Source organism: Lissotriton vulgaris, chromosome 6, assembly GCF_964263255.1.
Source record: "Lissotriton vulgaris chromosome 6, aLisVul1.2, whole genome shotgun sequence".
NCBI classification, from domain to species: domain Eukaryota; kingdom Metazoa; phylum Chordata; class Amphibia; order Caudata; family Salamandridae; genus Lissotriton; species Lissotriton vulgaris.
Genome location: NC_141694.1, coordinates 1,352,826,694 through 1,352,851,519, shown reverse-complemented (window position 1 = coordinate 1,352,851,519; position 24,826 = coordinate 1,352,826,694). Strand labels below are relative to the sequence as shown.

At 45.4% G+C, this 24,826-nt stretch overlaps 1 protein-coding gene across 1 annotated transcript in view; it reads left to right on the top strand.

Annotated features, from left to right (window-relative positions):
- Window positions 1–24,826, top strand: part of RYR2 (ryanodine receptor 2) — a 3,481,211-nt gene that overhangs the window by 2,190,936 nt on the left and 1,265,449 nt on the right. The window contains exon 62 of the mRNA XM_086925791.1: window positions 11,751–11,872. Within this exon, the coding sequence (XP_086781917.1) occupies window positions 11,751–11,872 (122 nt within the window). The remainder of the gene's footprint in view (window positions 1–11,750; window positions 11,873–24,826) is intronic.

Here is a 24,826-nt window from a genome sequence, read left to right as displayed (position 1 = left end):
AGCTCAGTTGCCTTGTAAGGGAGTGAGGTGCTTCAGCCTTTCTAGCCTTGCATTTGGTTCTTCTACGGTGAGGGTACGGGCCTCTTCTTGTCTTCTTCTTCTTCCTCCTACCTCCTTTGTGGTGGGTGGTGTTCTCCTTGTGGGGGTTCATCTTGCCTGGCGGGGATGAAGTTTTCGCTTCTGCCCCGCAGATCTGGTCCCCTGTGGGACCTTCTGTTCTGTCCAGGTTGATGGGGTCCTTTTGCAGACCCTCCTACCCCATTGGTATTGCTAGGGTATCTATTCTACGTGAAGGAATCTGCGGCTAGTAGTCTCTATCAGATGTACGAGTTACTTACCTTCGTTAACAAAGTATCTGGTAGAGACAATTCTAGCCACAGATTCCTTCACGGATCGCCCTTCTTCCCCGTTCTGAGAGGACCCTTGGGTTGGTCTTCGGTACTCGCCTCTCGGTGGGGGGCTGCATCTGCTGTGAGTGCCTTCTTTGCTCTTGACGAGTGACTTAGTCTGGTTGCGGTTCATTCCTCCTCTTGGTTCCTTGGAGGATGGGGTTACGATGCTCCTGTGCCCTGCTTCTCTGGCCACTCCAAGTTTGAGGGGGTTTGCCTTCCATCTCTGTCCTCCCCTCCCGTAACTTCCTCTTGCTGCTAAGGGTCTTGGCCCCTCTGCTAACCTCTGAATAGGGGTCATCTAGCCAGGCCTTGCCCTTGTTCCTTGGAGGGTGGTTGCCCTCTATGCTGTGGTGGCTTAGAGGTTTGTGTTCCTGTCTGTCTTTGGACTGGCTTCCCTTCCTTGTTTCTGGATGGGTATGGTGGGCCTGTTACCTGTATCATGGCTTTTTGTGCCTGTTCCTTGTCTCAGGGGGAAGGCTGTCTATGTACTGGCAGGGTGGCTGCTCAGGGCTCTGCCCTGTCTTTCTTCTGCCCCTGCCTTTGGACATTGCAGTGTTGCACTGTTCCTTATGGTGTCATTTGTCTCCTCTCTCTTTTTTCTACTCTTTCGCACACTGTTCCCCTGCTGCCACAGTTTTTTGTCTGGTGGCTCCGCGTTGTAGTGTGGAAAAGCTCTCCGCAGAAAACTGACGTAGGCGCGCCGGGGTGGGTCTTATGTGACTTTGCTGACGTCACATACGCGGACGATGCCTGGGCAGAGTCACGTGGTGTCGCCCCGCCCCCAGCGTGCAGGAATGCTGTGACAAAAAGTTTCCGGATAATTCTACGTGAAGGAATCTGCGGCTAGAATCGTCTCTACCAGATACATCGTTAGCAAAGGTAAGTAACTCGTACTTTACAGACTTTAGTAAATATGGGTTTGCGTCAAAATATATAGGTAGATGCATGGGAGAGCCAATGCTCCACCCACATACTACCTCTGCAAGTTAAATGTAAATTGATACTTGTATAGCGCACTACTCACCCGCAAGGGTCTCAAGGTGCTTGTACGAATACCGCTGTGGAACCCATCCTGGCTTTCCCTGTGAGGCGTCCACTCCTGGGCACCCCCAAGGTGGAGGCCAGGCATCCTTAGCGTTGTGGGGGCCGTGTGGAGATTAAGTAAGCTATTGCCCAGAGTTGCAGAGTGGGACTCCATACTTGGAATAGGCACCGAGGCGCGAATTATCAGGTCAGTGGAATTTTGAGCCCAAGACCCGCCGAGGCAGGGAATTGAACCCTGGTCCCGGGCTAGACCTCTGCATCAGGGTCTGCCGCTCTAATCCTTGAGCCACACTTCTCCACTAAAGGTAAAGCAAGGCATTAATACGCTCTGTGTTATGTTACTTTCGGAATAAAATCCTATGAAAATCTTGATCCTCATGGCTTGGTAAATCCCAATATGAATTTTGCATTCATGCCATGTCATGAAGTTATGCAACACCAACACAAAATATTAGAAAATCTGAACCTTAGTGAATTTGGTTTGTCTTTAAAACAGTGAATATTTGCAGGGAAAAATGTATTTAATACAAAAAGCGATATTTGTGGTCAAGTAACACAGCTGTAAGGAACATAATTAGTTAATGTTTTAACCCTTCAATAGTGAGGAATACTAGCCAATCAGTCAATTATTAGACCATTTGAGGGAGGTCCAGGCTGATGCCCCCACCCTTGCCGGTGAGAAAACACCTACTCTCCTGTTTGCCGATGACACTCTTCTCATGTCTAAATCCCCTATGGGTCTGCAGAAACTGCTTGATCGGTTTTGCAGCTTTTGTAAAGAAAGAGGGTTGACAATAAACACTTCCAAAACAAAGTTGATGGTGTTAACCTCGAAAAAGCAACATAGGAAGGTTAACCTCTTGTTGAATGGCACCGCGCTGGAGGTGGTTCAAGAATTTGATTACCTAGGAGTTAGACTTTGTAATAATTTGAGTTGGTCTGCCCATATTACTAAAATGGTTTTAAACCTTAAAAGGGTGGCAGGAGTGATTCTCAAAAACCAGCAACGTTCCATTAGCAGACCCATAGCCCCTACCCTGGCAGTATACGAAGGGAAAGCACTGTCGGCGGCAGTTTATGGTTCAGAACTTTGGGGTGCGGAAAATACAAAAGCTTTAAAAGTGGCGGAAAATAAGTTTATTAGAAATATGGTTTCGCTACCTTTATCGTCCCCCTTGAAACCCTTATTTTTAGACCTGGGCAAAAAATCAATAGTAGATCTGGTGCAAATTCGCCCCTTGTTATTTTGGGTTCGTCTTAGAAGGACCCCAGAACTCTCTAACTATGCCATGGTTTTGGATGAGTTGATTGGTTTGAATGTAGCTAACAAAATCAAATGGTTGAATAATCTAAAGAGGCTCGTGAAAGCCATAGGTTTGGAGGAGAGTTGGATCTCTCAAATGCCACCCCCAAAAACAATTGTAAAGAAACTATATTGGGATTGGGTTGTTGCAAAAGATCTTAGGAACCAAAATTGGGGCCACTTAACCAACTCCTTCCTTGAACATAAGCCCCTTGGAAAATTGGAGCCCTTTTTGGATTTTATCCAGGTCCCTCGAGATAGAACTTTGTTTCTGGAATTCAGATACGGCATTTTACCTCTTAACACATTCAAAGAAGGTTGGAAGGGATATAGCGGTACAGGGGTTAAATGTCCAGGTTGTCCCTGCCCGAAAGAATCATTAGGACACTTCCTATTTGCTTGTGTAGCCTACAAAAAACCTAGAGATAGGTGGTTGAAACCCGTTTGTAGGAATTTAGGGGTGAGGGAACATAGATTAGCCATGCGTATTTTACAAACAAATGTCAATTCAATGCATATGATTTGTGGGGTGGCTAAATATGTGGCGAATGCTTGGTTCATTAGGTCAAAATTTTTGCCCATTGTCTGAAATTATTTTTATGTTAATAATCTGTTTACTGGTGGAAAATTTTAATCTTTGTGTATAGCTTATTTTGGATATTGTGTGTTGTACTTTTATGAAACTTGTTTCGAATAAAGTATGTATGATTGATTGGAACAGATATGTAAACACTAGCACCCAGAATATCTAGAGCTCAACTAGTGCAATGCAAGTTTTTTTGCTCCGAATGGCCAGTGCAAAAACATTTGCACAGACTGACCAGGGCAAAAGTTGTACTAGTCTGTCACTTCAAATGTCGTTTTGCACTGGTTGTGTGGTACACATATCACTCAAAAATGCCCTGTTCTACTTTTGTAATAAATAAGCTGAACCCTGATTTGCAATGTGAAATAATAGCTACAGCACCTTATTTTCGCATCACAGGACCACCGTGCATGATCAAAGTGCATGGAATACATCCAAGGAGATATATAAGTCAGGGCCAACCACATTGACCCCAAAAGGGGGTTTGGATTTAGCCCTGCACTTGTAATGAGGGCCTTGGAGCGTACACAGGTGTATACACTCTAAATAGGGGTATCCAGGACAACCACAATTTTTTGAAGATATGATGCATCAGCCAAAATGTAAACAACCTCGTAGGGTATCTACATAATTTGAAGGAGGAGTGAACCTCTTTTGCAAATAGTAATGTAGTAATGTACTAGAGACTGTTGTATAATTGTTGGCTTGTGTGAAGACATCTACTGAAAGGCTCTGGCACTGCACAATGGGACACAGTTAAATTCTCCATAGTAGCAAGGATAGATATTAGTCTAAGATGATAAATGAAGATATTTCTATCACAGAAAGGACAACAATGTCTGATAACAGAAATGCTTCATATTTCTACTTTATCTACATATATTTATTAATATGGGAGTTCCACAGACAGTTACTCCATATGAGGTAATCAACAGTCAGAACATTTTCCAGATCACGAGACTTGAAACTATAGTATCATAAAAATGTTGGCCAACTGGCGGTATTCAATAGTAAGATTGATTCTGATGGATACGTCTACCAGTGGATTCCTCACCTTGTGAATATCCCCCTGCGTCAGCAACATTTGGAAATCCTTTTGTTGCTCTTCACGCCGACGTTGACGACGTCACAGAAGCACGGCATCGCGCGCGGCTCCGCTGACGTCTCCGACTCCATAAAGGGCCTACGTCGGCGTGATGACATCAGTTCCCTTTTTTCAGCGTCGTTGACTCTAACAGATTCTTTAGGGATCCTTGATAGCTCTATTGTTACTGTGTTACTGTCGAGAGTTTTCAATGTTTTCTTGTAACTCTTTCAAGATGTCGTCGAAGAAGACCAGTTTCAAGCCCTGTGGAGAGTGCGGTAAAATGATGTCGATCACGGATCAGCATGAAGATTGCGTGTGGTGCTTGTCATCGGACCACGACGTCCAGGGTTGTCCAAGTTGCAGAAAAATGAACCCGAAGGCTTTGCAAGAGAGAGAGGCTAAACTTCTGGTTGCAAAGTTAAAAGGCAAGAAGGAGAGGAAAAGATCGAAATCTCACTCCAGGCGTTCGAGGTCTCGCTCGAGGTTGAGTTCGGCTTCGAGGTCGTCTTCGGGGCATGCTTCTAGGTCAAAAAAGAAGCCTAAGAAGCATGGGTCTCTGTGTCATTCGGAGAAGGAGTCGGATCTGAAGTTGAAGTCGCCAAGTCATCGACCATGGAAGGATTATGTTTCTCCTCCACCTTTTGCTCTGGATCCGGAAGGTGAGCAATTTCCTGTAGGTTCACCGGAGCAGTCACCAGCTGGAGTATCGAGTCCGTCTCCGACGTCGATTCATTCTCCAGCTCGAGAGGAGGAAGAGGTTCCCTCCCCTGAGGTTTCGTCGACTCCGGTTCCTCGTGCCGAAGAACAGGTTGAGCCAAATCCGGTGCCTCCTCAGGCGCAGCCGGTGGGTCCATACCCTCCATTTCCGGGCCCGGGACAAGACCCTTCGCATTATTTACATGCAATGTATAGGGTGTTCTCGAGAGACATGTACCCCTCTGGAGCACCTGTTGGTCCCATGGGTTTGATGGCTTTTAATCTTGGAGTTCCACAAACGTATGCTCTGGCTCCGTTCATGCCTTTCATGCCGACTTCGGCTCCGGCTTGGCATCTCCCAGCACCGCCGAGGTCTTTGATGCTGATACCTTCGTCACCGGCGCCAGTTCCTGTTCGACCACCTCGTTCGGTACAGCCTGGTCCTTCGGCGCCCAGTTCGACGCCTGCAGCGTCTCCGTCTGAGTTGGTTACAGATCCGCCAACGCCGATCCCGAAGGAGAGGTCGAGAAGGGAGGCTCAACGGCTTCTGGAGGAACAGAGATACAGAGATGGAAATGGAAGAAGGCGAGTTGCAGGAATCTGAGGATTTCTTTGATGATCTGAGGGAAGCAAGTGGCTTTGGAAATTTCTCCAGATTGGGAGTTATATTCTGTTACTGAAGCCCCATCAAAAGATGTGGATCCATATCATGTGGTCATAAAGAAAGCAGCTGAACTTTTGAATTTAAATCTTCCCACTGCAGAATTTAAATCTAATATTTTAACATAAGTTCTCCACTCTCGGTCTTCAGTGATAGAGCCTATGCTTCCTTTCAATGAGGCGTTGACAGAGCCAATCTTGGAAGTGTGGCGTAAGCCTCTTACAGCTCCAGTGATCTCGAAAACTGTCTCGAGGGGATATAGGGTGGCTCCTGGTGACCCGGACTTCTTATCTTCTCATCTTTTGCCCGAGAGCTTGGTGGTACAGGCAGCATGCTCCAAGAAATCTGCAGGTGCTTTTCCGCAGGTGCCTGGGACAAGAATCTAAAAAGCAAGATCAGTCGGCAAAGAACATTTTTTCTTCAGCCAGCATGGCTCTTAAGTCAACAAATGCCACTTGTCTCTTAGGGTGTTACATCCATGCTTTGATGGACTCTGTAAAGCAATTAGCCCCTAAGATTCCGGAGTCAGAATTTTAATGAGGTAATGGATACAGCTGACTCTTTGGCGAGAGTTATGGGCTCGTCTATTGCCTCCAGGAGAACAGCCTGGTTGAAGTCCTCTGAATTTTCTGCGGATGTCCCAGCTGCCTTGGTAGATCCGCTGGTTGATGGTTCGGACCTTTTTGGAAAAAAGGCGGATGCTGCGTTGGAAAGGTTCAAAGACAGCAGGGCAATGGCTAGGTCTTTGGGTCTTCAGTCCAGAGGTTCTGTGAGTAGGAGATACAGGGGATTCGGAAGATCTTCCTTTCGTTCTTACAACAAACCGCAACTGAAGCAGCAATCGCAGAATCCTCCGTACAAGTCAATCAGAGGAAGACAAAGGGCTCGTCCTCGTCAAGTTTCCTCCTCTTCCTCTTCCACCCAACCCCCTCCATCCGTTTGCAAAGCAGCCCTAGATCCGCCATTCCGGATCATGTTGGTCCTGTAGGGGGTCGGCTTACCCATTTTCTGCGGGATTGGGAATCGGTCACATCGGACCTTTGGGTTCTCAATCTTGTGGAGAATGAGTATGTTCTTCCCTTTCGGAAATTCCCTCCGAATTACCCTCCTTGCCAAGGTTTTTGCTCGGAGGACCACCTGCTTCTCCTGCAGGAAGAAGTCCTGGTGTTTCTGAGAAAAGGTGCGATAAAGGTGGTTCGGGAGCAGGAAAGGGGTCAGGGATGCTACTCCCGGTATTTCCTGATACCCAAGAAGGGTGGCAGACTTCCTCCAATCCTGGATCTCAGGATTTTGAACCTTTATCTGAAACAGGAGAGGTTCAAGATGCTCACCCTTGCGCAGGTTCTTCAAGCGCTTCTGGAAAAAGACTAGATGGTGTCGATCGACTTGCAAGATGCGTATTTTCATATTCCCATCCTAAAGTTGCACAGGAAGTATCTCCGTTTCAGGGTGGGATCGCAACATTACCAGTTTACGGTCCTTCCGTTTGTTTACTACTGCACCTTGAGTCTTCACCAAGGTGATGGCTGTGGTGGCAGCACATCTCAGAAGGTCGGGGATTCCAGTATTCCCTTATCTGGATGACTGGCTGATCAAAGCGGAGTCGCCAGAGAAGGTGCTCCATCATCTGCAAGTCACAACTCAGTTGTTGTACAGATTGGGCTTTTCGATAAATGTACCCAAATCTCACCTGGTGCCCTCCAAGCGCAACCTGTTCATAGGTGCGGTGCTGGATACTACTGTGTGTCGGGCATTCCCTCCTCCTCAAAGGATTCGCGACATACAGGAAATTATTCCTTTATTCTACAATGGAGCGGTTGTTCCAGTTCTGAAGGTCCTTCGTCTGCTCGGTCTGATGGCTTCCTGTATTCTGTTGGTCAACCATGCACTTTGGCACATGAGGGCACTCCAGTGGTACGGAGATCTCAGGGAGTCTGTGAGGATCTCCAGAGAAGCTGCACCGGATCTGTCTTGGTGGGGCGTGGAAGGCAATCTGTCTCAAGGAAAGCCTTTTCAACTTCCTCCATCGGTGGCCACAGTGAAAACGGATGCATCCACCCTAGGGTGGGGTGCTCATCTGGGGGATCTGGAGATCAAGGGTCTTTGGTCTCCAGAGGAAAGGTTTCTTCACATCAACCTTTTAGAATTGCAGGCGATATGTCTGGCGCTCAAGGCCTTCCTCCCTTCCCTTCGCGGTCAGTCAGTTCAAGTCCTGACGGACAACACTACAGCGATGTGGTATGTCAACAAGCAGGGAGGAGTTGGGTCGCAATGTCTCTGCAAAGAGGCTCTGCGTCTCTGGTTCTGGGTTCAGGATCATCAGATTTGTCTGATGGCATATCATCTGGCCGGTGTTCTGAACGTACATGTAGACAGTCTCAGTTGGAGGTTTTCGGCAGACCACGATTGGAGGCTTCATCGGAGGTGGTTCATTACGTCTTTCGGATGTGGGGAACTCCTCAGGTGGACCTGTTTGCCACTCGCGAGAATGCTCACTGTCTATCATTCTGCAGTCTCCAGTATCCGATGCAAGGGGTGTTGGGGACGCGTTTCAGTTGAGTTGGGGTTCGCAACTCCTTTACGCGTTTCCTCCCAAACCCTTGATTCCTCGGGTTCTGAGGAAGATTCGCCAAGATCGGGCCCAAGTCATATTGATCACTCCGGATTGGCCAAGAAGGGTGTGGTACACAGATCTTCTCTACCTCTCCTCGTGCCCGCCGCTCCGCCTCCCTCTCAAGGCAGACCTCCTCTCGCAGTCGCAGGGGCAGGTTTTACACTCACACCTCCAGACCCTACACCTTCATGCCTGGAGATTGAACGGGGCAACCTGAATTCTTTTTCTCTCCCACATGACGTAGTGGATGTCATTTTGTCAGCCAGGCGTCATTCCACCAAGTCTATCTACTCTTATAGGTGGTCCAAATTTGTTTCATGGTGTGGGAAGAAATTTGTTGATCCTTTGAAGGCTCGATTGTCTGATATTCTGCAGTTTGCACTTTCTTTAGCACAGCAAGGGATGGCTGTAGCTACAGTCAAAGGTTATCTTTCGGCATTGTCAGCATTTCTTTGCCTTCCGGATCAGCTGTCATTATTCAAATCTCCTATTGTTTTAAGGTTTTTGAAGGGCCTTACAAATAAATTTCCTCCTACTCCTTTTATTATGCCTCAATGGGACTTGAAACTTGTGCGTACTTTTTTAATGGGTTCACCTTTTGAGCCTTTGCACAGGTGTCCCTTGAGATTTTTGTCTTTTAAAACGGTCTTTCTGATTGCGATCACCTCAGCAAGGAGGGTGAGGGAGCTTCAAGCTCTCAGTTCGAAGTCCCCATTCTTGACCATTCATGCTGAAAGAATGGTACGTAGGACCAGGGCTACTTTTCTGCCTAAAGTGGTAACCCCTTTCCATTTAGGGCTGTCTATTATCCTCCCTACCTTTTATCCTCCCCCTCACCCTTCCAAGGAGGAGGAGAGACTTCACCGTCTGGACCCTAAGAGAGCAGTGAGCTTCTACTTGGACAGAACCAGAGAGTTCAGAGTTGATGACCAGCTCTTTGTGGGCTTCGTTGGTGCCAGAAGAGGCAAAGCGGTGCACAAGCGCATGCTATCAAGGTGGATTGTCTTGTGTATCAAGATATGCTACTCTCTGGCGGGTAAGGAACCTCCTGAAAGTTTGAGAGCTCATTCTACTAGAGCAAGGTCTGCTACATCTGCTTTGTCTAGAGGTGTGCCTGTAGAGGACATTTGTAGAGCGCCAACTTGGGCCTCCCTACACACTTTCGCGAAGCATTACTGCTTAGATTCCGAAGTGAGGAGGGACGGTCACTTTGCGTGTTCTGTCCTACAGGATTTTCTGGTATATGAGAGAGGACAACCTCCTCCGGGAGGGGGGGACTGCTGTAGGATTCTATTCACAAGATGAGGAATCCACTGGCAGATGTATCCATCAGAAGAACAAGTTAATTACCTTCGGTAACGCTTTTTCTGGTGGATACAGTATCTGCCTGGGGATTCCTCACATGCCCACCTGCCTCCCCATTGTCCACTCTTCTATTCTTGCATTATTAGCATTGTTTTAATGTATATATTTTATTGTAAACGGAAATGTGTTGTTCAAATTGCTTTCCAGCATTGTCCACACACTGTGTGTGTATTACTTTGATTATTTGGTACTGTGTACTTTGTGTATATATATCTACTATTGGTGGTCCGTCCGTGTGCCTCTAAGGCACAGAAAAAAGGACGGAACTGATGTCATCACGTCGAATTAGGCCCTTTATGGAGTTGGTGACGTCAGCGGAGCCGCGCGCGATGCCGTGCTTCTGTGACGTCGTCCACGTCGGCGTGAAGAGCTACAAAAGAATTTCCGAATGTTGCTGACGCAGGGGGATATTCACAAGGTGAGGAATCCACAAGCAGATACTGTATCCACCAGAAAAAGCGTTACCGAAGATAAGTAACTTGTTCCTTAGGCACCGCTACAATTATGTGCATGTACTTTAAACCTAATATCAGTATACAGGCATTGTAAAGGACACCAGGAATAAAACAGTCCTATACATTGTTTGCCCCATGTACTGCACCATCGGTTTGTGCTACAACTTGTGCAGAAACACACAATAGCAAAATTACAGTATTAGCACCGAGCTGTACTGCACATTTTAGTTAGTTTATTTGTGCAGCATCATTGGCAAAGATGAATTCAGAGAGAGCTCCCTGGACATAGTAACACTATCAACGGATCAAGGTGATAGCCTGGATTCAATCTCAAACTTCGAGCGTGCCTGTGTGCACCTAAAACATTTGAAAGTAGAGTATTGATAGTACACTGTTTTGTGATAGACTACTGTTTTTCTTGGGATTTATACTGTGAGGGGCAGATTTACAAGAAACTAACGCATCTGTAGAAACCCTTGCGCCACCATGGAAGCGCCATATTTACAATACGGCGCACCATGGCGCAAGGGTTGACAGATGCGTCTGAAATTCTGACGCATCTGTTGGCCCAAAAGTCACACATTGCTGGAGTTGTGTCCTAAGCACGATACAACTCCAGAAATGCATGTTGAGGCCTATACTTGTTGTACTGCGTCACTCCTTACGCCTGCTTCAAGCAGGCATAATAGTTTGACGCAGTTGCATCCTAGAAGTGATGCAGTGAAATCTTGTAGATTTCACTGTGTCACTTCTACAATGCTTTCCTGTGTGGAAACGCCCTCCTTGCATACATTATACCTGACACAGGTATAATGTGACGCAGGGCTTTACAATGTGATGCATCTCCCTAGATATGTCACGTTGTAAATTGGCTGCATTGTTTACGCCAACGCTGCGCCACAAAAGTTATACAACAGTGGTGCAAAAGTGTCGCAAGGTGCTTGTAAATCTGCCCCTTCACATGTGCAGTTGTTAAGCAGTGCTTAATTTGAAAAAGAATGAGTCCCAGTACCCAAGACTCTGCTTCGGGATGCTATTAAAAATGAGTGTGCCGAATACCAAGGCTGCGTATTCTTGAATTAACCTCAGGCCTTATTTTCAATTGCCAGACACCCATGCCCCTTCATCTCACTCTAGAGTACCTCCCTTTTCTGCTGATCTTTTTGTCTTTCTCTTCCTCCTTCTTCCCCAATTGGCACCCAGCTCAAACTAATCACAGTTGTTGAGTAAAGGAAGTGATGTAAATATGATAGACTGATCTTTCTTTAAATTGAATAATGACATAAACGTATTCAGCTCTTGTTTAACATTTCCTGAAAGAATGCAGATTTATATTTTTTTTCATCAAGTATTCGGTTGTATGTACCTCACTGAATATCACGTGTGGCAATTTCTAAAGCTTTATTGAGTTCAAACAACACATGTATAGGCTACATTTCTCATTGTGTGGTTGGAAACAACCATTTGGAATATTAATTCACCACTTGTGTTCGTTTTAATCTGATTGATAAATGTCATAAATAATCTCAACATTATATTTCTTTTAGGTGGTGCTCCCATTGATCGACCAATATTTCAAAAACCATCGCCTCTACTTCTTATCCACTGCCAGCAGACCGCTCAGTAGTGGTGGACATGCATCCAACAAGGAGAAAGAAATGGTGACAAGGTACACAAAATGTGCCCCTTTGTAAAAAAAGGGCTTTCATAAAGGTGGACCAAACTTAAATCAGAATTGGTGCTAGCTGGAACTATTGTGTGAATTATCATGAATCATGGCCAATACTCCAGTTTTAGTTCAGTGATCATTATTTCTAAGTGGAGTAACCTTAAATCAGAGTTGGTAATAACTGAACATTTTGTGTGAATTATCATAAATCACTTTCAATACTGTACAGTTTTACTTCAATAACCATTTCTACACACTTCGGTTCTTTCAGATTTTTCTCTCATGATACAATTTACCTGTTGATTGGTGAGTGATCTAGTGTTAGAGCAAGTGTTCGGCAAGTAGAACTAGTGATTGTGAGACAGTGAATTCTTAATTGTGGTGTATGGCATGGTAGTCCACCACAAGTCATTCAGACACCTACTTGTTAAGTCGAACACATGTTTTCAGTAATTGAAACCTGAGCTCAATCCCTAGTAACTTTTAAACAGAGCAAGCAGGCTTAGCTAGCAGAAAATGTGTAAAGCATATAGAAGCACCAAAACAGTTAAACAGTCAAAAACACAATAGAATAAATATTCCACTCCACTTTATAAAGCTAGAGAAAAATGTAACAAACAAAGTGACACCAAAGCAACAAGGGGAGCCCGAGAAATGAATTTGTGAAGATTTAGGTGAAAAAGTGGCAAGAAAAATTAAAGCACCAATAGAAAATACTGTTCATTTTTGACTGGGTCCTAGGCACAATTTCAGACCAACCACGATGGAGCGCAGGTGAGATTTACCAATCAGTCCTAAGGTGTTTCCTCTGTTCTGGGAGATGTTTTTGCACTTCATTAAGGTCAAGCGCTGGCTGGGGCATATTCGTGCAGGCTAATGTAAATAAGCCTCTTGGAGACTCAGGCAGGGAAAGGGTAACCGTTATGTTTCCTAAATTTTGATCAAAAATCTAACTTCATAGTTGAATTGAATTTTTAATATATCATAAACATAGTGATTGAATCATTTCTCAAACTTGACACAAACCTGATTTCGAAAAATGAATAATATCAGTCTGTATTCCGTTTTCCTCCTAGGACAGCCAGATCTGTCCACTATGAAAACTGGTTTTAGGGGCTTCTTACAGGAGGGGCATGGTAGCATTACATTTCTACATGTCCTACTTTTCATTGCAAGACACCCTACCTTATTGGCTACAAGGCCTACTTAGAAGCAGCTTATTACAATTAAAATGAATGGTTTATGCCTGTCAAAATGTTTTTGACAAGTCAGACTGCAGTTTTAAACTGCAGGTTACATTGATGGGCCTGAATCCATGTTTATTTCTTGTCACACTAGTGGATGGCACAAAAGGTGTTGTAGTCTGTAGTTGGCCTTTAAATTACCATGCCAAATGGTAAACTTACTACACCATAGACTGTGGCCTTCCTGGAAAGCAGAATACGCCAATTAGGAGTTAGCCTATAGTACCATATCCTAGGGGCAGAGCACATACATTGGGCACTGGAGAGCAGTGCCACTGTGCATAGAGTTTAGAAGCAAGCAATAAAATTTATCAGGCAGAAAGAGGAATTTTCTCAGTGATCTATTGAACAACTGTGGCCTAAGTGATCCATTTGTGGACAGTGTGAGTGGACTGGAAGTAGGAAGTGCAGTTTCATTTCCTGAGCTTTCAAGACACATAGGACCAGGTTACGAGCTTGGCGGAGCAGGAGCGGGACGGCCCTACCACCGCACTATGCACCTCCTGCCAGATTATGACTTTTTCAGTTACTGGCAGGCAGTTATTTGGTGATGCCTATGAAAGGCATTTCCATGGTGCAGTTCCATGACATTTTCATGGTGCAGTTCCATGGTGATGCCTATGAAAGGCAGTCCATGCAGTGCAGGAACAGGGGTGTATACATACGTGGGGCACAACATATGCCGCCCTGTATGCACCCCATGGCCCAGAGGGTCCAGGGCTCCCTTTGTTTCCTCTCTGCCACGATTTTCATGGAGTAGGAAATGCCATGAAAACCATGTTGGAGAGGAAACTCGTAATATGCTTGGCGGGACTGCCGCTATCCCTCCAAGTGTATTGCAGCCTCAAGACCACCACTTCACCACCAGGGATCTCTGATGGTTGTGGTGGTGCAATGGCAGTTTGACCGCCCAAGTTGTAAAAGGGAGGTTGGAAGACTGCCACTGCCAATGCCCATGCGAATCTGGCGGTCCATGGACGGCCAGACTCGTAATTAGGGCGTCTGGGTCATATTATCGAATTGTAATGCAGCGCAGCAGCAAGGCTGCCTTACAAGGAAAGGGCAGGATCCACTGTATTTATCACAATATGTCTCATTCCTGACTTTCCCAGTGCTGGTGCACAATGTGCTGCATAGCACCAATGCAGGCACCCTTGTGCCATGGTCAGGGGTGCGTCCATTGTAAGCAAGATATTTTTTGTGCAGGAGGGGATACCTTCCTGCACAAAAACAATCCCCTGAGGTAATTTTCTCTTTCTATGTGTGCTGGAGATTGAGAAGAAATGAAGATGTTTCTCCTCATACACCTCCCCTGGGAAGGCGAAGCATTTTGGTGCATTCCCAGGTCTACCTGTAATGAATGGTAAATCTGAGACAGGTTCAAAATCCCCAAAACGCACAAAAAGAGAAGGACTAAATAACATCATAAAAGAGACCCTGCCATGAATTATTGTGTTCGAGTCTCTATCCAAACGAGAACCTAGGGAAGGGTTTAAAAAAAAGGGATGATAGAAGGGAAAATCAACAGATTTTTTAATAGGGAAAATCAACAGATTTTTTAATACTGCTCTCACCCACTATATAATGAAATGCTTCATCACAGGGCTGCTTATAACCCTTCAAAATCCACTGTTTCTTTCGTGGGAACACCTAGGCCCAAACATGTAAGGCCTCCCTGAGGCAGAGTAAAGCAATGCAATGATTTGTGTTGCATTGCGTTACTCCTGATTTATCAAGCCACTCACGGCCTGACATTGGAGCCTTGTGTGGCTTGATAATTCACACCTTAGGGGTTGCGTCGCTTTTGCACCACCTGTGTAGAGGAGGGAGATAACGAGGGAGAGTTGATTATGACAGAGAGATAGGGACTAGGGGCCAGATGTAGGTGAAATAGATTTACCGATTTTAAATTACCGAATTTTACCGATTCGGTAATTAAAAAACGGTAAATCTATGGGCTCGACTTGTAGGTATTCCAGATGTGCTGGAATGCCGAATCGGATGATTTCGGTATTTACCGATTCGGTAAATACCGAATCGGTAATGCCCATTCATTTCTATGGGCTTTGAAGCCCATAGGAATGAATGGGCATTACCGATTCGGTATTTACCGAATCGGTAAATACCGATTTACACAAGGGTGCACTTTGACACCCTCTGGCACCACCAAAACAGGCTCGGTGCCATGTGGCAGGCATACATGCCCTAAGGGCAGGTCTGCCTGTCACATGGCAAAGGTGTGCATGCACACATGTGCATGCACACCGGAATCGGTATTTTACCATCAAATTGGATTTGATGGTAAAATACCGATTCGTTAAGGTTCCTGGGACTCTGAAGAGTCCCACCTACATATGGGTGGCTCAGAATCGGTAAATTTACCGATTTTTTATTTTACCGAATCGGTAAAATTACTGAATCAGTAATGTTACCGATTCGGTAAAATAATGCCCCCTACATACCATTCACCTATTTACCGATCGGTAACGGCCGAAAATAGCGATTTTCGGCCGTTACCGACCGACCTACATCGGGCCCTGAGAGAAAACAACTATGTATGTTGAACAGTGATAAATTTGATCCGCATGGGGCCCTCTCCCTTTAATGCTTTGTCCGTTTTTACCTTTTCTGAGGCCTGTTGTGAAGTCCTCAGTCACATGTGCCTTTTTACTCTGACAGCACAGATGCTTTTAATGTGGGTGCATTCTGACTCTATATCATGGCACAAGGCTGACAATGGGAGATGTCAAATTATTAATACAAGTATGGTGTAATTTAGCAGTAACTTGCAATCAACACTGTTTAGTTACCCATGTGTACATTACAGAAACTGTGGAATAGATTAGGTAAATCTAGAGTTAAAACCATAGTTGTGAATCTGATATAGCTTAAGCTGCAGGACTGACTGTCATAACTGATTGCATATTGCAGACATCTAAAAAACACGTTTCCACCAAATGACTCAACAAAAAAGAAGGCTTGATCGACATTGCTATAAATTGGGTTTCTGGTTGGCTGAGTATGCACCCTGTCCAAACAAGAACCACAATCCTAGTCAGGGTAAGTGCAGTACGCACAAAACGTTTATCTGTGCTTAGCCTCTGGTATCTTAGCACAGAGCAGTAAGGCTAAACTAAAGAGCCAATTTGTAAAGTTTTTGTGCACAGACAGACACACATACACACACACAGTAGCAGTGTCAACACCAACAAAAATACTCCACACCAGTTTAGATAAAGAGCCAATATTTATCTGAGTTACACAAGACCAAACTACAAAAATTCAACATCCAGAAGTCAAGATATGAATTTTGCAATATTAACCCCTTAACTGCGGGGCTAATTCCCCCGCTGTGCTGGGGGGAGGGGAGGGGGGCGCCCAGAGCCCCGGTGCTCATGGCGAGCTCAGCTCGTCATGAGCCACGGTGGCCGTGTGCTCATGACCACGCCCGTTCACATTGGAACGCCCGGCACAGCAGGGGAATTATCCCTGCATGGGCGCGGCGCAACGGTCATGACGAGCTGAGCTCGTCATGAGCATGGGAGGGGTTAAATCAAATTGCAGTGCTTGGAAGTCAATAGCTCCAACTGGGGCTGTCTGATCACGCTTGACCGGGGCAAATCCAAAAGTTCAGTCCAACCGTGATGGAGCGTGTGCGGGATACAGTAGTCACGCAGACCAGCTGACAGAAACTTGAATGCATTGATGCTTGGGGATGATGAGTAGAAATCTGAAGGTAATGCATCAGCGTCACAGCCGATTTGTCAGTTCTGAAGTCGGGCAAAGTCGTTGTGGCGTCAGTGTCAAGAGCACTGTGTGTTGATTCTGAGGCGTCGATGTCAAGCCACTGGGCTGAAGGTGATGGATCAGGTAGAAGCCACACCAGGCCAGGAATGCTTCGGAATCGGGGATGTGACGTCATAGGCGTCGGTGATGCGTTGACCTACACTCACGCAGCAGCGGTTATTCAGAGACTCTGTGTTGGCAAATTTGGGGTTGCGTTGTAAGCCAAGATTGATGCATCATGCACTCAGTGTGTGGTGTCCACAGTTTTGGTGCCGGTAGAGTCAGTGCATTGATTCCGGAGGGAATGCACCAGTACTCAATGACACTTCAATGTTGATTTGTTGGTTTCTTGGGTTGCAGCACCACAAACACACTTCGAAGGGCCCAGGACTGGATTTGGCACCACTTCGCTGAGAAGTACTCACAGCAGACGAGCCCAGGTGCTGGTAGAAAGATGCAGGTGAAGTCTTCGATATCCCTGAGACTTCAGTTACATGGGACAAACACAGCAAAGCAAATAGCAGAGTGGCAGTCCCTTCTGGCAGCACCACAGCTCTTCTTCCTGGAAGAATGTCCTCAGTGCAGAAGCGTTCTGAGTATATGGTGTCAGAGGTGTTTAGTCTTCGAAGTAGGGAGAGTTCAAAGAATGGTCCTTGTAGTGGACAAGACCCTGCCCTTCCTAGTCTTGGCTCTGGACACGCTACAGGGTGGTATGCAGCTCTTCGTGTAGGGACAGGCACAGCCCTATTCAGATGCAAGTGTCAGCTCTTCCCTGACCCTCTTGTTCAGGATGACCCATCAGCCTGGAGATGGGCCATCAGGATACACAAGGCACACTTCAGCTCCCTTTTGTGTGACTAACTATAGGGACTGCACAAAGCCCAGTTATCATCCAACCCAGACATTTATTTTAGGGACAGGCAGAGGCACAGAATGGTTAAATTAAGGAAATAGCAACTTTCTAAACATTCACGTAGTGGTTGAAACTATTACTAATTTTGTCCAAGAGAGTTCCCAAGCTGACAATTTTTTAATAAACATAACTTTTCAGAAAGGCCAAGTTAGTTAATTGTCTCAAGCTTATTTTGATTTATCATGTTTTTGTATATTTCAAACATTAAACATACCCACTTAACATATCATTCCAATAACATTTGTATGATTTTTACATTATTTTTGGCCCTTCTAGAAACAATATACAAACATTTTTAAATCACACTAAGGGATAACATGACTCATACCAAATACACCATTCTAAACATACTTAAGACAAAAATTGATTAATGATGAACCTGTCTTTTGATTTTAAAGTGCTGGAGTTTCTATTATTTTTCTCTTTTTTCTGTTAAACAGACTTAAACTCACATTTATAACAACTACTGGGTGTTGTTTCTGCATACTCTTTATATAGACCTCCAGTGTCCTTGTTAGATTTCTTTTGGACCCAAAAACTTACCAGATTGGGTCTGGTCCACCTGTTTCAAACCTCCCTTTACTTTCGTGTTTTCCTCAGAACCTTGACTGTTTTTTTCTGTGAGTAAATAAATAAATAAAACAGCATTGTGGTTTCTATTCTTTTAGTATCAGGGCTTTCTGAAAAGTGGTGTCTATTGAATGATTACCAGCTTTGGTGCTCTGTCGGACAAAACTTTCTAAAAGTGGCATTTTAGTCCTGCAATTTAATAAAACCAACTTCACTAAAAGATATCTTTTTAAAATCTGAGTCCATGGACACCAAACTCCAATTTTCCATCTGCTCCCAATTGGAAGTTGCACTTGTAAAGTGTTACAAGGCAGCTCCAATGCTAACATATGGGAGAGAGAGGCCTTGCTTTAGTGAAAAACAAATGTAGCAGTTTTTCACTACTAGGTCATGTAAAACTCAACACCACATGTCCTACCTTATAAATACACTGCACTCCGCCAATGAAGCTGCCTAGGGCCTACCTTAGGGGTACCTTAAATGTAATAAAAGGGAAGGTTTGGGCCTGGCAAGTAGATGAACTTGCCAGGTTGACATGGCAGTTTAAAACTGCACACACAGTTTCTGCAGTAGCAGACCTGAGACAGGTATGAACACTTCTCAGGTAGGTGGTACAATCAGTGCTGCAGGCCCAATAGTAGCATTTGATTTAAAGGCCCTGGGCATATGTAGTACACTGTGCTATGGACGTTTTAGCAAATCAAATGTGCCAATCATGGCGAAACCAAATACCATTTCATTTTATACACAGAGCACATGCACTTTACCACTGGTCAGTAGTGAAAAAGTGCCCTGAGTCCTGAAACCAGCAGCAACAAAATACAGCACGCAATCCAAAAAGATCAGAAGGCAAAAAGACAGGAGATATCACGCCAAAAGATGCAGGTCTAACAGACATCCTTGAATGTTTCCTTCACTTAAGCCCTGATTTTCACCTCTAAATGCTAGATTCAATAGGGCTTTGAACCACCACATCAATATCTAATGTTTGCTTGAAGTTGGGAGGTAAATCAAATCAAAACAAATAATAAAATTACATAAAATGCCTCAATTTCATCACAAACAAAAATATCTAAAACCATTACATATAAATATTAACTGCATCGCTGCGGAAGATATTTTCCTCCTGTGCTGGGCCCTTATGAAAATGGGTGTGGTTGTGACGGAACCATTCCGTCATCAGCACAGCCCAACCGTGACTGATGACGGAATGGTTCCGTCACAAACATCGAAGGGGTTAGTAGATGCAGAGAGCAAAAAAGATAGCAAATATATGAATGTCATACAGCAATTATAAAATCCATCAGTCAGTCAGTAAAGGCTCACAGCTTTCACTGATGGGACAATAACTGACATTGTCTAAAATAAGCAAACCAGAAAGGTATAGCAAACCTTTCTTAAAGCTGGTTACATACCATGAGCGCACAACTGCAACCCAATTAACATAAATTAGTGATAAAATGTGTACATCTTCAGCATCATCATACACAGGACTTACAATCCACCCGGTTAAAAATTGATCCTAACAGTTCAAGGTACAATAGTGAATATAAAAATCCAAGGATCTCAGCGAAAATCACAAAAGTTGATGAGAATGCATATTGAACCTTCAACTAACTTTAAATTTATAGAAAAGAATCGACCACTGTGCAGGTGTCAGGGAGACCTAAACTTTGTGAAAACAGTAAGGCAAGCCTACATTGTATAAGGTGGTACTTTTTCAATACATGCAAGAAAAAACATGTAGTGTATTTGATAGAAAGGCGACTGTTGGAAAGTTGATTATTGGTAGGGGTAAGTATGCACCTACCACTAGCAATAAGGCCACTAACATGGTATAGGGTCCAGTAAAGGTCTCAGTTAATTAGCCTTATGCTCAACCCTTGGTAGTTGACAACGAGCAGTCAGTCCTAACTTAGCAGACAGGAGTGTAAAGCATTTGAAAACACCAACACATCAAATAAATAAGACACAACCCATATAAAAATCCCAAACCAATTTTATAAAAATAGGATATATGTTTATGACCAATTAGACACAACAACAAAAATCCATTATAGGAAACCGTAGATATGAATTTTTAAAGATTAACCACCTTATGTTGCTTAAAAATCCATAGCGCCACTCTGGGACATCTTGCACTTAACCGAGACAAAGTCGAACTTTGAGGCTGACCAATGTAGAGCCCTGGTTGGGTACATTAAGCGAAAGGCCCTGCTCAAAACTTTACCTCCACACTTAGAAACTTTTCTGGAGTTTTTTTGTCCTACATCCTACACGCGACCTTCTACAGCAGGCCTGATTCAGTGAGGGTTCTCTGGCTTGACTTTCCTCGAGGACGAAAATAGTTTTTACTCCACCACTGCCCCCTGCTTTATTCTTCCTCAATGAAAGCTGTTCTTTTGGGGTCATCAAATAAGGTTCATCTGCCCAAGATTAGAACATTTGATTTAATATACTCAAGCCATGGAATATGTCTTTCAGAATAATAACTTGATTAATAATCTCCTTTTGATTGCACCAAATTTGGAACCCAACTTTCAAAGAAGCGAGCCTGTTGAAGTCCTCAATATAACTCATCCTAAGCTCCTTGTGGCACACGGAATATAGTAAACAGTGGCTGGGATAAAAACTAGGCCCGGGTATAATTTCAAGGACACCAGAGTTATGACAGTAATTTAGGTAATTCTGCGTTACTCTTTAAAGTGGAATTGACAATTTTTACATGATTATTGCTGCTTGCATAAATATAGGTAATTAGACCCCTGATCCTACTGAGAGAGCACATTTAGAGAGCAAGAGTGTCTACTCCTGCTATGTGTATTCTGTTGCAACTTGTTTTATTTCCTAGCTGAAAATGCATTCGAACGATCATTTTGGACGTGAAGAGGCACTATTTTTGGCTAAAAATTATCGCTAAATGCAGAATTACTCTTCTTGCGTAATTAAGCATAAACTCATGGAATTCTTTGGAAATTCCATGTGATTCCACTACACTGAATTACACAAGTTATGTCCATCCCTGATAATAAAGTGTGACAAAAGCGATTTTCGTCAGTCTGATAGATTACAGCATCATCCTAACCCCCCACGCGCTGGCAGTATAGGTGACCACTGGGACGCACTGAGTATTTTATATTGCCCCAGTATTGGACCTTTCATAGATTCCCATGCTTTGTATCATTCCCCGTCGTCGGACTGGGAGTCTCGGTAATAAAAAATATCATAGTAGTAGGTACAAAAGAGAAAGGAAAGGCCTATGCCTCATTCCCTTTTGTAACATATCAGCCTCTTTTTGTAAAAGAGACCAAACTCTAGGCGTCAGCCAATCAGAAGAGCCTCACCCTTAGAACCTTCCTGAAGGAACCTCAGAGCCTTAGATTTTCTACCGCACGTTGTGCTAGGGAGTCTCCATTGAGCTCTGCTCTATTTCTACTCTTTAAAGCTCATTTCTACAGATATTTCTTCAGAATTTTCTTCAGATTTCTTCAGGAAACTCTTTCTTCATCAAAATGTCTGAGGTTGAGAAGAAAAAAGCCCTTTTCAAACCCTGTTCCACCTGTGGGAAGAAAAGGCTGTTTGTGGAAGACAAACACAAGGATTGCATCTATTGCCTGTATCCAGATCACAAGGCAGAGGCCTGTAAGATTTGCCGCACTCTCTCCGCCAAGACCTTGAGAGATCGGGCTGGAAGGCTTCTTACATGGTTGCAGAGGCAGAAAGAAAGGAAACATGGAGTTTCCAGTGATGAGGAGGAATCGGTGTCCTGTGCTTCTTCTAGAAGGTCAGTGAAAAGGGGTAGAGGTTCCCCATCTTCCTCTACTGGGCGCCCCTCTAAGGCTTCAAAGAAGACCCCCAGGGAGTCTGATGGCCGGGGTTCAGGAGGTTCCCCCCACCGCAGTGGGTCGGGCAAGGCAGAACTGGTTTCGCCTCCTAAGGGTGAGAAGACAGACCCAGCCTTCAAGAAACCCTCATCACACTCTTCAGAGAGGAGTTCAAAGTCCTCTACGACGAAGACTTCGTCGACGGTAGCTCCGTCGACGACGAAAATGAAGCCCAAGATCCAATTGGTCCCGTCGACGGGCTCGTCGACGGGAGCGTCGACGACGGAAGCTCCGTCGTCGTCGAAGAAGAGCTCGACGACTACGGCGTCGACGGGATCTATGCCGACGACATAGTCGACGAAGACGAAGACATCGTCGACCAAGAAACCATCGTCGTCGACGGCGGTGTCGACGACGGCAGTACCGACGACGACGTCGACGACGGCAGTGACGACGTCGACGGCGACGACGTCGACGACGGTGTCGACGACGGTCATGTCGTCGACGAGTTCTTCGACGACGACAACAATTTCTACATCAACGGCGGGCTCGTCGTCGGTGGCGTCGACAACGACATCTTCTTTTCCTATCTCGTCGACGAGGATTTCACCGGCGTCGACGGACACAATACTGGCTGCGGAGAGAAGGGTGACGATTTCCCTCACAAGGATCACGCCTGAAATGACATCCCCAAGGAGGGTGTCCTCATTACCTCCCACGATGATGCTAGACCAGGAGGACTCTGAGGGAGACGGTCAGGATAGCTTTGATTATGCTAATAGCCCATCTCAGCTTCTCATTAAAAGTCAAGAGACGGACTCGGAGGAGGCATATGAACAAGGTGGAAGTGCCTACCCACAAACAGACCTCCCAAGGGAATATGCATCACAAGGCATGGTTTCAGTCCCGACGTCCTTCCTACATGACCTGCACAAAATGTTGCAAGACTATAAATCCAAAGCCGAGCGCCCAGCGCCGAGAAGGTCTGCTCCGTCAACACCAGTGAAAGACCACTCTTCAGTTGTCCCACCTGTACACCCGGTACAGACTCCTCCTCAACCGCAGCGGCCAGTGCCCCAGGCTATCTCTGAACCAACAGATGATCTGGATGGGGATCATGATAATGATACGGATGGGTCATCCGGTAATAATCAAGACTCGGATCAGGAAGGGGATGAATACAATGACTACATCCACCCGGATCCAGCTTCACCACACCAGGACCTAGGTGATTCTCCTCCTGCTGACATCGGCGGTTTTCACCAACTAATGGAACGTGCAGCCGGGCGATTTAAGTTGGTATTGCCTGCACAAACCACAGACTGTTTCTTGTACGATTTTAAAGACACACATCGCAAGACTACGAGGTCCATTCCGATTGTGGAACATCTATGGGAGGAGGGTTTGAAGACCATGAAAAAACCAGCGACGGTGGTCCCTGTGCTGCCGCGCCTTGACAAAAAGTATAAAGCGCCGGACGATGGACCTGCTGCCCTGACAGGTCATCCCAAGCCGGACTCTGTAATTTCACAGGCAGCACAAAGGAAGTCACGGAACCCTTCTGCTCCCTTGACGGCCCCTCCTGACAAAGATGGACGGCGGTTGGATAGCACAGGCAAGAGATTTTCATCCATTGCTAGCCTTCTGGTTCGCGCCGCCAATGCTTTGGCAATATTGGGACGATATGATCGCCAGTTGTGGTGCGATATAGCTCCCTATTTGGATCAACTTCCACCAGAATCAGGGCTGGAAGCCAAGAAGACCTTGCAAGAAGGTGAAGCGGGCTCCATGGAGATCATAGACTGTGCCATGGACATTGCCACAACATCCTTTAGGGCTTTGGCAGGAGCGGCAGTGTTAAGACGCCAGGGGTGGCTTAAAGTGACTTGGTTTAGGCCAGAAATCCAAAATAAGGTTCTTGATCTACCTTTTGACGGCGAGGCACTCTTCGGCAAATTGATCGACGACACGCTTCAGGACATCAAAAAAGACACGGAGACGGCTAGGTCGCTGGGAACGCTCCAGTACCGCAAAACTCCTTTTAGGGGTGCGAGAGGCAGAGGTGGCACTTACAGGGGCGCATACCAACAACAGCGCTATTCTTCAAACAGCTCTGGATACCAGCCAAGCCGCCAGTCCTACCAACAGAGACAGGACCAGTCCTCTGGTTATTCACAGCCTTACAATAAAGGCAAGCAAGCTGCCCGTGGACGAGACTCGTCCAAACGCCAATAGCGGCCTCCTGGCTCTGCCTACTGCTCCCTCCTCCAAGAGATCATCAGTTGGAGGCAGGGTGTCAAAATTCCTTCTGAACTGGTCCCAAATTACATCGGACCGTTGGGTACTCAACATCATCAAACGAGGACATACCTTGGAGTTTACGGAAGTTCCTCCACCCAGACCCCCATCAGCCATCCCATCAAAACATCTGCTTCTCCTACGGCTAGAGATCCAACAGATGCTCCGCAAGGGAGCGATAGAACCGGTCCCCTCCAATCAACGGGGCCAGGGTTTCTACTCCAGGTTCTTCCTAGTGAGAAAAACGCAGGAGAAATGGCGTCCCATCCTGGACCTCAGGGAGCTAAATGCCTATCTCATCTCCTTATCCTTCAGGATG